General features: G+C 44.6%; 1 protein-coding gene across 6 annotated transcripts in view; it reads left to right on the top strand.

Moving 5' to 3' along the window:
* The first annotated feature begins 460 nt into the window (after positions 1-460).
* CRTC1 (CREB regulated transcription coactivator 1) overlaps positions 461-13,045 on the top strand; it is a 46,339-nt gene continuing 33,754 nt past the window's right edge. For 4 of the 6 annotated variants that reach the window (XM_055804792.1, XM_055804794.1, XM_055804796.1 and 1 more), the window contains exon 1: positions 463-647. In XM_055804792.1, coding sequence (XP_055660767.1) covers positions 522-647 — 126 coding nt within the window. In that variant the 5' untranslated portion in view covers positions 463-521. Of the gene's footprint in view, positions 648-13,045 lie in introns of all 6 variants that reach the window. The other 2 variants (XM_055804793.1, XM_055804795.1) reach the window with 1 other exon arrangement.

The raw sequence follows: 13,045 nt of genomic DNA on the forward strand, positions 1-13,045 counted from the left end.
TTTAAATTTGCTGGTTACAAAATACCTGGGGTTTTAGAGGTTTGGGATTTACCTCCCCCTCAGGGGCAGGCCTGGCTGTTGGTGCGCACCCCGGGGCTCAGGCCCCGCCGCATTCCGGCGGGAAGCGCCCTCAGCCGCGAGGCGCGGGGGCCCACGGAGGCGGGGACACCCGCCAGCACCAGAGGGTGATGCCAGGGCCCTAAAGGCGGAGAGCCCGGGGGACGTGGCGGCGGGGCAACGGCAGGACCGAAGGGAACGGGAACCGGCCCCGGCGACGCCGCCTCAGCGCGCCCGTGGCGTCGGGGGAAGGCCCCGCCCTGCGCACGCGCGCCGCCCGCCACCGCCTCCCGCGCGCACCGCCCGCCGCCCCGCGCATGCGCCCCTCCGCCCCCTCGCCGCCCCCTCCCGCCCCGCGCCGCCGCCGCGCAGGCGCCCTGCGCCCCCCCGCCCGCCCGGCCGGCCCGCCCGGCGCATGCGCCTCGCCCCCTCCGGCGCGGGGAGGGGGATGCGGACGGGGGAAGATGGCGGCCTCGAACAACCCGCGGAAATTCAGCGAGAAGATCGCGCTGCACAACCAGAAACAGGCGGAGGAGACGGCGGCCTTCGAGGAGGTTATGAAGGACCTGAGCCTGACCCGCGCCCACCGGGTGAGCCGGCGTCGCTGTCCCTGCGGCCGCCTGCCCGCCCGCCCGCGCGCGCCCCCGGTGGAGGCGGGGGGGGGGGAGGGGCGGCGCCCCCCGCGGCGGCGCCCCCCGCGGCGCCCCTCGGTCCGGGGGCAGCGGCGGCGGGCGGGGCGGCGGGCAGCGCCCCCTGGCGGGGCCGGGAGGCGCCCCCCAACCCCCCCCTCCGCCCCCCCCCAGCCCCCCCCTCCCGTTTCCCCGGCATCGGGCCCGGTGCCCGCCGTGGGCCGGAGCATCCTCCGGAGAGCGGCACCTGCCGTCGGGCGGGCCGGGCCGGGGCGGCGCGGCGCGGGCAGGTGCGCGCCGGGGGGCGGCGGGGCAGGGCCTGCCCGGGGGCGTCCTCGGTACCTCCGTCGGAGGGGGGGGCTCTGCCCGCGGCGGGCCCCTCACGTCTTCACGGGTGGGGACTCCTCAGGGCTGGCTTGGGGGAGATCCCCTCTCCCCTGGGATGGGTCTTGAGGGGCGAGTCTCGGTTCCTCGCCCCGGGTCTGAGAGGGGTGTCTCGGTTCCTCACCCCGGGACAGACCCGGATCTGAGGGGAGGGGTCCTTGTTTCCTCACCCCGGGTCTGAGAGGACGGGTCCCGGTTCCTCACCCCGGGGCAGACCCGAGTCTGAGGGGAGGGGTTCCCTGGTCCTTCACCCGGGTCTGAGAGGACGGGTCCCGGTTCCTCACCCCGGAACAGGCCCGGATCTGAGGGGTCCCCCCAGTTCCTTCACCCGGGTCTGGGGGGGTCCCTGGTCCCTCACCCCAGGACAGGCCCCGGGTCTGAGGGGGAGCCCCAGCTCCTCACCCTAGGGCAGGCCCTGAGGCTGAGCAGGGGGGTCCCACTTCCCACACCCGGGTCTGAGGGGATGGGATCCTGCTCCCTCAGCCTGGGACAAGCCCAGACCAGGGCGGGGGTCCAAGCCTGCGGGGCAGGGGGTGCCAGCCTTGCAGCCGCCTGCTGAGGAGCGCTTCCCTCGGGGCCCTGCAGCATCCCCTGCTCCGTCAGGGGCAAGCAGGGCAGCCCAGGCCCCAGGGGAAGCCCTGGTTTCCCTGAGCTGCTGGACTCGGTGTCACTAATGTTGTTCGTGTTATACTCTAGTTATCATAGGTGCTAATTGCTGCGCTTCCAAATCCTCCTTGTCTTCTGATGTCTCTGCAAAGCCCATCAGCAGAAATTCCCGGCATAACAAATGCGCTTCCAAACATCAGAAGCCTTTTCTGGTTTAGATACAGGGATATCAGAGCTTTTCTCTATGATCATCCTCTCACCTGCTTGCTTGTCAACGCTTTTGTTTTTCTTTTAACCGTTTAAAGGAAATTTAGGATCTTGTTTGTGGCTGAACCTTCACAGGAATGGGAACAAGTGAACATGCAGTTGGATTTGCAGTAAAATGTTTCCTCTGTGTTGGGATAGGTTAAACATCGTTTCTGGATTGGTGCTGCTGCTGGTCAGGTGTAAGAGAAAGGCACACTGCTTCTGTCAGCTCCTGCTTGGGAAGGTGTGAGGCCAGAGCTTTTTTCGTGCTAAACTATTTGCTGATGTTTCATAGAGGATGCTGGTAGAGTTACTGTTAGTTGAGAGCAGAGTGAGGGCAATATAGAGATGTTTGCTGTCGCTGGAGTCATCCTGTTTCTTGCAGCTCTGTCGTGCCTGTGCAGCTCCATAGCGTGGGGTTTTGCCTGTTGGTGGTCAGTCCTTGGCTGCTGCTTGAGAGCTGGGCGTTCTTGAGAGAGAGATCGTTCTTGAAGTCTGCAATTACAGGTTGTCCTTCAGTTAACTCTTAGGTTTAACGTTCACCTTCCGCAAGATAAGTCAGAATCCTGTTTCAGTTTCTACTGAACCTGAGTGTTCCTACCCCAGGTTTTGCAGACGGAAACCCATCTTGTTTTCAAGAACCTGGTATTGAGAAAAGGACCCAAGATGAATAAGTTTTCTGAGGATTCTGGGTACTGAAGTGATGGAAACACTGACCAAATAGCTGAGTAAAATGTCTCCTTTGTAGACTTTTTCTTCTAAATTCCATGATTTCATCTATGTTTAAAATGCAGTATAAAAGCAAAAAGGGGTTAAGCACAACTTTGCTGTTTGCTCTCATTTTCATTTGGCAACCAACACTTTGCTGTCAGTTTGAAAACGCGTTACTCAGTTTGTGGAAGCAGCCCAAAATTTCTGTTGCCTTTTCATTATTAGTAATTGTCTTTTTGCAATGTTTACAGTTTTGTCTGTTTTATTGTTAGTTACTGGTCCTAGCAGAGGCAGAGAACTACTGTTCCACCATTTCTTGTGCGTACACATGCTGTTTCTGAGCTTGCTTTCTGACTTGGTAATCTTCCGCCTATTTATACTGTTCAGTTCATCTGAGATTTTAAAGTCATGATAGGTCTTTCTTGCCCAGGACAAAACAGAGCATGATATTAACTCTTTCTTTCTCTCATGCCCTCACCATTCAATTGATTAAAAAAAATAATAAATCCTTTGAAAAAGAAATTGCTTTGGTTTCAAACATGTTCCCCTATGCTCAGGAGCAGCAAGGTGCTGTTTTTCAGCTGGCAAATTCAAGAATGCATTTTAGCCTTTCTGGGAGACACAGACCTTGCAAAGAGTCATGGAGGTGGGTGGTCGGTAGAAGCACTGGAGCTGCTTAATTGTCTTGTGAGTGGGACCTTCGTATTCATAATCCAGAGATTTCTGTGAGTCCCATAGTAACAAAGTGGGTGAGAAGAGGGGGAGGTTTTTTCGCTGTGACATTGACTCTTTATATTTTGCTTGTGGTTGTGCTCCTTTCCTTTTTTTATGTGAAGCATGAAATTTTAGAACTGCACTGATTTCTGTGTTTTAAGCATGGGTTGTTTACTAGGGCCCACTCTCAATTTCTCTTGTAACATAGCCCAGTGATGCTTGCTGCGTTGCATGTATTTACTCATACAAGGCTGTCGCTGCCCTTTAAAATTGTAGTTAACAAAACATTAACATGCAGATAACACAGATAGTGCAGATCTTTTCAATGTATGACTCTCCATATGCTAGAAAGTCTTAAGAGTTTTAAAGTAAATTTGGGCATAGCTTGTGACCTGCATTTTAAAGGTGGGTCTTGTTCAGTTAGAGATGTTCTCAGGTTTCTAGGATTGGGGTTTTTTGTAATATACATTGTTAAAGTTACTCAGTTTTGAGGGATTTCATCCGGGGCTGTGTTTGAGCTCCCTCTTATGGACCTTGCGGTCTTACCTTAAAAAAAGAAAAAAAGCCCCCCCCCCCCCCAACCCCTAACTCCAAAACCACACCAACTAGTGCTGTCTCCCAGCCCCACCTGCCTGGAGAGCTGCGCTGATGCTACTGGAGTGAAAACAGGGAAGAAAACTGAGGTTAATGGTGATGTTTGGAAACATTCTGCAAAATTCCAGCACCGCTATACAGTCTTCTGCACGCAAAGACCCCCATGCAGGCAGCTTGCAGAAAGTGCCTCAGTGAGCCACTACTAACAGCACTTCTCAAAAAGAGGGTATTTAGTAATGACCTGTATTCCTCAGTGATACAAAACTTATTTTCTGTGTTGCCAGGCACATAATTTAATGCTTTGTCAATCTGTACGATGGTGCTGTGACAAGGTTTGCTTGCATATTTTTAGGTGCTACCAAAAGTTGTGTATGCCTGCATTGCTTTTCTGAGTTCTTGAAAGCTATGTGAAGAGTCAGTGTTTCTATTTTAAACCTGAATATTTTTAATGTGAAGATCCTGTTTTAGTTTATTTTTTTCAGATGGAATATATTGTAATAGCATAGCTATCCATAGGTGTCCATTTGACTGAAGCGAAATTAAATAAAATCCAAGTGAAAGCCCCATAGTTTGTGTTTGTGTGTATGTGTGTGTGTTAAAGAAACATACACAGGCACACACCTCCCTGTAACAAAACTTGTACTTACATATGAGACAGTCAGTCATTTACTTGCTCCTACTGGCTGTGGAAGAACTCAAAATGTCTCTTTGTACATTCACAGGTCATTGTTCAATGTAGATAGGATGCAAAACAGTATTTAAACGCTTAGCTAAATCAGGAATGCTAATCTGTGGTTGTAAAAATGAGAAACACTAATGATGATACAGTGTTGCAATGTTTCCTAATGTCTTCAGCATGTTTTTATTAAATAATTTGATAAAAAAGGAATTCCTGACTATGTAATAGTATTTTTGAATGTTGGAAAGATATTAAAGAAATGCATCAAAATCAGGACTGAGCCATCCAAGCATGGAAGTTAATGCTTTCAACTGGAAGTAGTTTTGTTCAAGTTAATAGTATCATGAGTTTCTCTCAAAAGAGAAATGTTAGTTTTTCAAGTTCTAGCCGGTGTTTTTCTTCTTTGTTACTTTCCCAGACAGGGTTCGGGCCCTGAATGTGCACATTTCCAGACAAAGAAATAGGTCGCTTAGGCTTCATCTGTGATCTTCCTCTAGTTTCTCTGATGAAGCAGGACACAGAACCAAGTCAGTTGGTTTCCGTACCACCAGACACGCTCCCCACATCGCAGTGTCTGTACCACTGGCAGTGGGCATCTTCATTCTTGTGACAAACACAGGCTGAAATAATGGTGCACTGTCATTAATTCTTTGAAAGAATTATTGTAAATCAAGAGAGTGAAAATGCAGAGGTGAGCTACTCGCAGGCGCACAAAGAATCTCTTGTCTGTGTGCCCCACGCGGCTTTCCTTAACTCATCTGAGCTGTCCAAGGTAAACATACAAATCGGCTTCTGATACGCCATGCTGGACAACTCGCATACTTCAGTTAGCAGTGTGACGCTGCTTCTGGTAAACCCAGTCAGGTTTTTGTTGTGGTTATTTTTTCTTTTAAGGAGACAATGACATTTTTATTATTATTATTACTATTCCATCATTGCCCTGCATTACAGCTGCTTGTTTCAGCTCTCAGTCTTTTTCTGTGCAGTGGCGAAGTCCATCTGTTTTAATGATGTAGCAAAGCCATGAAGGAGCTGTAGGCACGTGAAACTATGATTGTACAACCTCTCTGTTTCAGTGTATTAATTGTAATTCACAAGATGAACATGTGGAACTCAGCTCAGTGTGGTGCATTTCAGTTTTCTTTAGCTTCAGCGGTGGAGAGCATTTGCAGTAATTTGCATTTATAGAAGCTGCTCATTTAGTAAGAGAATACATTCTCAAGGTTATGTACAGTCAGCTCTTCCAACTCTTTGAGGGTGATTTGGGGTTTTCCCTCAAAGAGAATTACTGAGCTGCAAAGCCATTCTTGCAGAGGTGAGCTTTGCCTGGAGTTAAGATCCTGAAAAGTTTTACATCCAGATACTGATTTTCTTGGTTTTGTATTTGCAAATTGAAGTTTTGATGCCTTTCAGTTATAGTTGCCAATATAGGAGCTAAAAACCTCCTGTAGAAGTTACAGACATGGCAAAAACATCAGTCAACAGGAGGAGTTGTTGCTGTGATGATCTGAATTATGTGCTGGCATCAGTAGAAGGGCAGAGGTAAACGAGTGTTCTGTGCTTAAGTAAAGCATTAGACCACAAAACAGTACAAGAGGAGAATATGTTATACTGAAAAATTATTTTAGTAGCAGTGTGGCTTAGGCACAAGCTTTCTTCAGTACCCGTTAGATGAAATGGAAAAGAGCGGCTCTTTACACAGTGAAAAAAAAAAAAAAAAAAAAAAGAAAAAGAGGGGGAAACCCCTAAGCCCTGGAAAGCCCATAATATGATTGTGTAAGGATGTGGTGTTGAAAACCATTTTTAACTGTAGTTACGTTTCTCAATTGGATTACTTTTTATTTTAATTTTTTTATTATGTAAACTGCATTTTTATTTTCCTAACCATCTTGCATTACCTGTGCTGATTTTGAAACAACATTTATTTTAATCTGTTCATCCAACTGCTCCTTCTAGCACTAACCATGTTTTCAGTTTTATAATCAATTTATTGATGTCATTGATTTTAGTTATGAAGCATTTACCGTCCCTTATCAAGATCAAGACCCTGATTCTTTGCTGAGGCAGCAGCATTATGCACATTTAAGCTCCTGTAAGCTTTTCAGTCAGTGCGAGCTCTGGCATGGCTCAGCGGTGGGTTGCATCAGGATTGGCCATATTAAATCAAACCAATGGGTTTGGGTTTGTTTTCGGTTTGGTTTTTTTTTGTTGGTGGTTTTTTGTTTTTTTTTTTTTAAGGTGAGCTTTAGGCCAGGCAGGTTCCTGCTCTGACTAGCTGTGTAAGTTTTTCTGCAAGAAATGATCAGGTATTTCTAGACACTTTCATTGTAGCAATAATAAAATACTGATTTGGCAAAAAGTAGACATCTTCTCAAAAATGATCAATAGAGATTTAAACAAAATGTCTTAAAAGCTAAATATTTTTATTTGGTTTCTATTATCTATCTCTAATTGCAAAGGAGTGTTTTCTTGGGCTGTGTTATCGTGGTTTTGTTAGTCTCCCTGACAGCATCGATCAGTCTCTAATGGTATGTTCCACACTGACATCAGTATTTTTGTACCTGAGGTAGGATCTGAAACTCAAGTGTACTTCAGGGCACTTTTCAGCAAATGTAATACTGTATCTTAAAAAAAATAAAGAAAATAAGCTTTTCCTTGTTAAAAATAACATTTCTGGTTGCGATGGCTAAAATTTTACCCCAGTGTTTTTGTAGACATGCTGGAGTAGCTGTTGCTTTGTAGTTGAGGGTATAGGGTAGCAGACAGGATTGGAGTAAGTGGGTGAAAAGAAGCAAACTGTCAAAATCTGGCAGATTTTTTTGCGTGTGTGAACATCAGCTTGCAGCAGTGTTCGTTTTGTGACAGTGACTAGTTGCGACCTCAGTGCTGCTTCCCCTTTTTTCTTTTGGTCTAAACTAATTGCGTTTCAATAAACAAACGCGGTCCCAAAGGTTTCGGTGTAAAATTGAGGTGGTATTCAAACTTGTGAGCCTTTGTTTAACTCATTAGCCAAGATCAGTGTATCTGATAGTGCATAGGAGTTAATACTTAAAATGTCACTTTGATTTGTTTTAAATCATTTGCGTAGCATGTTCAGTGCTGTGTAAGTGATATCCAGGAACAAGATTTCTGTCAAGATCTCCATTGGTACTTGTCGAGCCAAATCAACATTGCAAAAGTGCATATTTGTTGACCAAGGATGTTTTTGTATGATCTCATTGGTACTTTATAAATTATAAAGTTGTAACTGAGTGTTGATAATAGTCTTGTTTTGCAAATTATTTCTTGGGGACTGAAACTTCTTCCCCTTGTACCAGAACAAGCCTTTGCAATAAAACAACAACACACACCCAGAAAAAAATGGGTCTTAAATAATGAAGTAGAGAAAGAAATGATGCATTCTGGCTTTAGGCTTCAGTAATAATTCTGCAGCACTTCACAATCCTGTCTAAAAGTCTGTATTTTACAGGCAGATGTTCTCAATGTGTATTACTTTCTTGCCTGCTCGGTCCATCGCTTTTCTTGACGACTGGGAAAATATCCTCTGTGATATCCCTGCTGGGCTACTAACTTGTGTTTTTTAGTATGGTTACTTATCACTACGTAGTAGTAAGATGTGTTAATGGCAGACTGCAGTTCTGTTAGATGAGTTTTCAATTAATTCTGATACCCAGCTATTACTATTTATGTTAGTATTATTTCCCCTTGGACAGCCGAGGTCTCAAAGGGGAAGGAATTTGAATTGATTTTCCAAAATACGTGTATTTCCAGGCAGATGGTGATAGTTCTCAGCTCAGAAAGCATATCAGTTATTTGTGACCTGCCTTTCTGTACGTCAGTGCCTCTTTTGACCTGTTGTAGAAGCAGCATCTTGTAGCGATATGAAGCTGTGCAGAAGATTTTTCTAGCTCTGGAGTCCTTAAGTGGTGTTTCGACATCCGTAAGCTGGATTAAGGGGGGAAAAACTCGGTGGCAGAAGGGAAGACGAGTGATTGTTTCATATACTGACTTCTCACCTATTCTGTGCAGAGTCTTAATGGGGATTGTATTCATGGCATCTGTTCAGCAACCGCTAATTATTGGAGTGGTGTCACTGGGTTTCTCTTGGTTTTGTCTGTACATGCAATGAGCAAGGATTGTCTTTTAATCACAATTCCATGAGAGCCTGTTCCCCCCCTTGTCACCTCTGTGGCTTTTCTCCATTAGTGAGGGAGAGCAAAATAATATCTTAAGTATTGTTAAAGTTTCCATCAGCCTACTCAGATTCAAATGTCTTATTGACCTTCTCATTGTAATTAGATTTTTCTTTTGTGCAGTGAATGATTACATTGTAAAGCCTTTTGCATTCGAAGAATTTTGACTCTAATGGCAGATATTTTTAATACCTAGGGAATTGTCTGGTGCCTCATGAGCTACAAACAAGTTCTTGAGCTGTAATAGAAGGGCTTAAGGTTGAGCTGCAGTGGGAGGAATTGTTGGGAGGGAAGAACATGCTGCAAAGGCCATGGTGGTTTTGGGGACTGGTGAAGTGTTATCTTGGTCTCATGGGCTGAAGGTCAGCGTGAGATGGCTTTCTCTGCGTGTGCACCATCAGGAGACTCGGCAGCAGCTAAATTGTGCATTTATTCTGTACAAATAGGTTTTTAATGGAACCAGCTGTGCTTGTGGCTGCTGTCAGTGCAGAGTTAGGTTCTCTCCTGGTCGCTGATAAACTCCAAAGAGTGCAAACATGCCCTGCTTGTCGCCTAATTTACGAAACTTGTAGGGTTACATAACTGAATTTTCATTCTTCAGCTAAAAATAATAAATGGAACATAAAAGCTATTTTTATCTTGCTTAATGAGGGCATCTCTGCTTTTATTTCATCTTTTCTGAGACATTTCAATAGAAGGAATGGGGTTGGTTTAGGAACTTTTAGACTGGTCATTCATTGTCCATCGTTCTCTGAAGTCTTGTCCATCAACCAGCAAAGAGAGATGTTGGCCTGCTCAGAATGAGTGTTTTCTTTAAAAGTACCTTGTTAGCTAATAATGATTATTAAAATTAAGTAGATTTTGAGTGTGTTATGCTAAATTTAAATACAGCAAAAAGAATTCTTTGCCTTCTGGATATCAAATAATCAATAAGCTTCAAGTATGAGGCCTCTCTGATGTATTACATTGCATTATCAGCAACATACATGCCTCCTTCTTTTTGGAAACCCTTTCAGAAAAGAAGGGTGGCATTTGCAGAAGTGACATGGGATCTGGTTTGTTTTTAAAAGCAGTGCAGATTGGGTTTGGTTCATATTGTAGCTTAGCTTGGCTCTCTGCCTGGTGATAGAGCAGAACTCTGAAGAATAGTCACTATTTTAAGTCTCTAGTTGTGCTGTATCCTGTTTTTACTTGCTACTCAGTTGTGACTGTTAAATTTTAAACAGTAAACCTTTGTTCACCAGAAATAGCAAAGTGTTTTTAAACACAGAGTGACAGCCCATGTATTAAATGTTACTATTTATTATTTGTCATTATTACTTTATTTATTCAAGTTCTGCGAGGTGGCCTCTGACCAGTTCTTTGCCCTCCAACCCCCAAAATATCAAATAGTTTATATCAGTTCATGTTTTGGAGAAAGTTAGATGCAGCTAATGAGTGAAGAAGTGCCACTGTTTAAAAGTTCTGCTGGTGTGAAACAAAGAAATAATAATTTTTAAAATTGCAGCATTAAATGCTACTACCTTCTTCCCTCTCGCCTCCTTTCTCTGCAAGTTAAACATTCTGGTTTGTTCTCTTCGGGTTCACAAGAAAAAGGATTTTTGATTTCGAGTGTAATGTGGGTTTGGGTGGTTTATAAAGTGTAAGTGTACGTTAGGGGGTGAGAGCTTTTCACTTTCACATGAATTCTAGAAGACATCTGGGGGTAGAGGTCCGAGTATGTGCATAATTTTTATAACCCCGTTTCCTCACGGTTTTATAGCTGAGGCAATCTGGGGAGTTGGTTGCAGCTCCTGAAGGAGAATCTAATGGTGCCTTGGAATTTGTAGATGACTCATAACAGGACAAAACAATCCAGTTAAGCGATTTGAGGTCTTAAATAATCTCTCCAACAGGAAGGTGAAGAAAACATGAACTCATGAGTAATAATTGGCTCTCTCAGAGTGCTAGAAGTGCAGTGATGGCTAGTTGGCAGGGATTCAGATGGTTCCTCTTTGAGCTTTGCTGATCAATATATTTCTCAGCTCTTATGAATGAAATTTATTTGACTGGACTGTAGTGCTTTTAACAAAGCAGTATTACGGTTACCAGTTGGGAGAAGTTTATTTTAAGTTGGTTTATAGCAGTGACATGTTGCGCCTCAGCTGCGTGGGATAGGGCTGTATCTAATCTTTTTGGGTTTGCTTTTCCTCCTGTTCTCTGCTGATCTTTTTGGGTTTGCTTTTCCTCCTGTTCTCTACTCACTACAGGAATCGGCCAGGTGACAGGACAGTTTTTCGATGAAGAAGAGCCTGCCATAACGGCTTTCTTTCCATTTTGTGGTGCAGCCATCTTTGCCTTGGCAGTTCTTCATGGACATGCTAGCTACAAAGATTAAATGGTTTTAGATAATCCCAAAAATAAACCGATAGGAATACCTCCCTCAAATGACTAGCATGGCCATAGAAACTGGAGAAAAGAACTTACTCCATCGTCTCCTTTCTCCTTTTTGAAGCACAGAATCATTCAGGCTTGCTTTAATTTTGTAGGGGCTTTTATGCAGCTGCAAGGAACTCACGCAGGTGTTCAGTAGTTGTACACCCTTTGAGACCTCACAGTTGTACTGGTAAGCAAGTGGAACTGCAGCATATATGTAATACTATCAGGTAACCTTTAAGCTTAATCAGGTTTGTAAAATTTTAAGTTAGCTATCTTGCTGTCCCTGTTCCTCTGAGTAGCAGTTTCATTACTCTGGTGATGAAAACCCCTTCTTCTGATTCCCAGTTTGTTTTTTCACGGCATCTGGAGAGAGCTCCTGTTTCATGTCAAGCTCTGGCTCCGTGAGATGGAGGGGGAGGATTCTGCTTCCCCTCCCCTTTGTGCAGACCCTGGCCCTGAGTTCCTGTGAGCTGGGACCATTGACGGGCTGTAGCAGAATCCCCTTGGTTCTGGTTCTTGAATATGTGGCCTTCTGTTTTGTTGTTAATTTCTGAAGTCTTTGAGAAAATTTGGGTATTTCAGTGCATTGGGAAAACCCTTGATCCTTGAACAGTATATTTGGTAGCATACTATAGCTATCCACTGGTAAAAATCGAGTGCTGGCCTTGCGTTTGCAGCTCTACTATGAGTAGAGAGTTGGTTGTGAAGTGTCTCAGTGTGGCAGGAACAACGCCATTGCTCTTTTGTGGCTGCTAAATTCCAACATATTACAACAGATTCCTTCCCTAAAAGGCAGAAAAAATGGATTTCTTTTTCTTTTCTTGAATTTTTCTTCTTAATGACTGCGTTGGGCTGGCCTGCAGAGTTTTTCTGTTTGTGTCCTGACATGTCCGTGCGATAATGGAACAAATGCTTGAAAACGACTTAAATGATGTTATGTTGATGGAAGAGTAAACAATGATGTAGCAGTTCTAAAAGCATGGGTTCAAATCCAGTTCATACCATATGTCTGAATTTTTTTGTCATAATTTTCACTTGGTTTGTAGTAGACATTTGGCTTCCTGTTTTGGCTTGGTAGCACTTTTCTCTGCAATATTTATTGCGCTAGGATGCTAATAGCATTAGGCCAAATATGATTGGCAGAGGCAATGAGGGAAACTTTTGCTCGGCTTGTCTGCACTTGTCTGTTCCTAGCCAGTATTAAAATCTTCACTTTTATGAAAATAAAAACATACTAAATTTTTTTTCAAAAAACCCCACCATTGCAAACATCTTGTTACAAAGCCGATGATGGAATATTTTAAATCCCAAGTGACCCAGACAGAGCAGCTGCTATCACTGCGGATTATACCTTTCCTCTAAACTTCAGACTTCATTTCCTTTACCAGTCTTCCTGGGAGGAACAGCTGTGCCTTTGGATCCACTGCTGCGGTTGGATCAGTACTTGAAACTGCAGGAAATAAGTTACTTTAGAAATCTGGCTTGATGGTGTTTCTTCCTGATTGTGACAGCCCAAATGAGAGAGAAATGCAAGGGATTCTCTTCTCTTTTTCTTTGATAAATTAGCCTGTGTAGTCTGTCTCCATTAGCCAGGAAGGTTTGTGAAGGAGCTAGCTATGCTTTTCTAGCGTTACTTTGTGCACCGTGTTCGCTTTTCGTTGTTGCCACGAATGGCTGATTATTCAGAAATAAAAGAATGGTGTCACTTGCTTTGCAGCAGGCACGTTTAAATGTGTTCTGATGGTGAGAGGAATGTGGCTTTCTGAGTTCCCTTTTTGTATCTACGGCGTGCATTAGCTTTAAGGGGCTGATAA

Source organism: Falco peregrinus, chromosome 5 (assembly GCF_023634155.1).
Source record: "Falco peregrinus isolate bFalPer1 chromosome 5, bFalPer1.pri, whole genome shotgun sequence".
Taxonomy (NCBI): domain Eukaryota; kingdom Metazoa; phylum Chordata; class Aves; order Falconiformes; family Falconidae; genus Falco; species Falco peregrinus.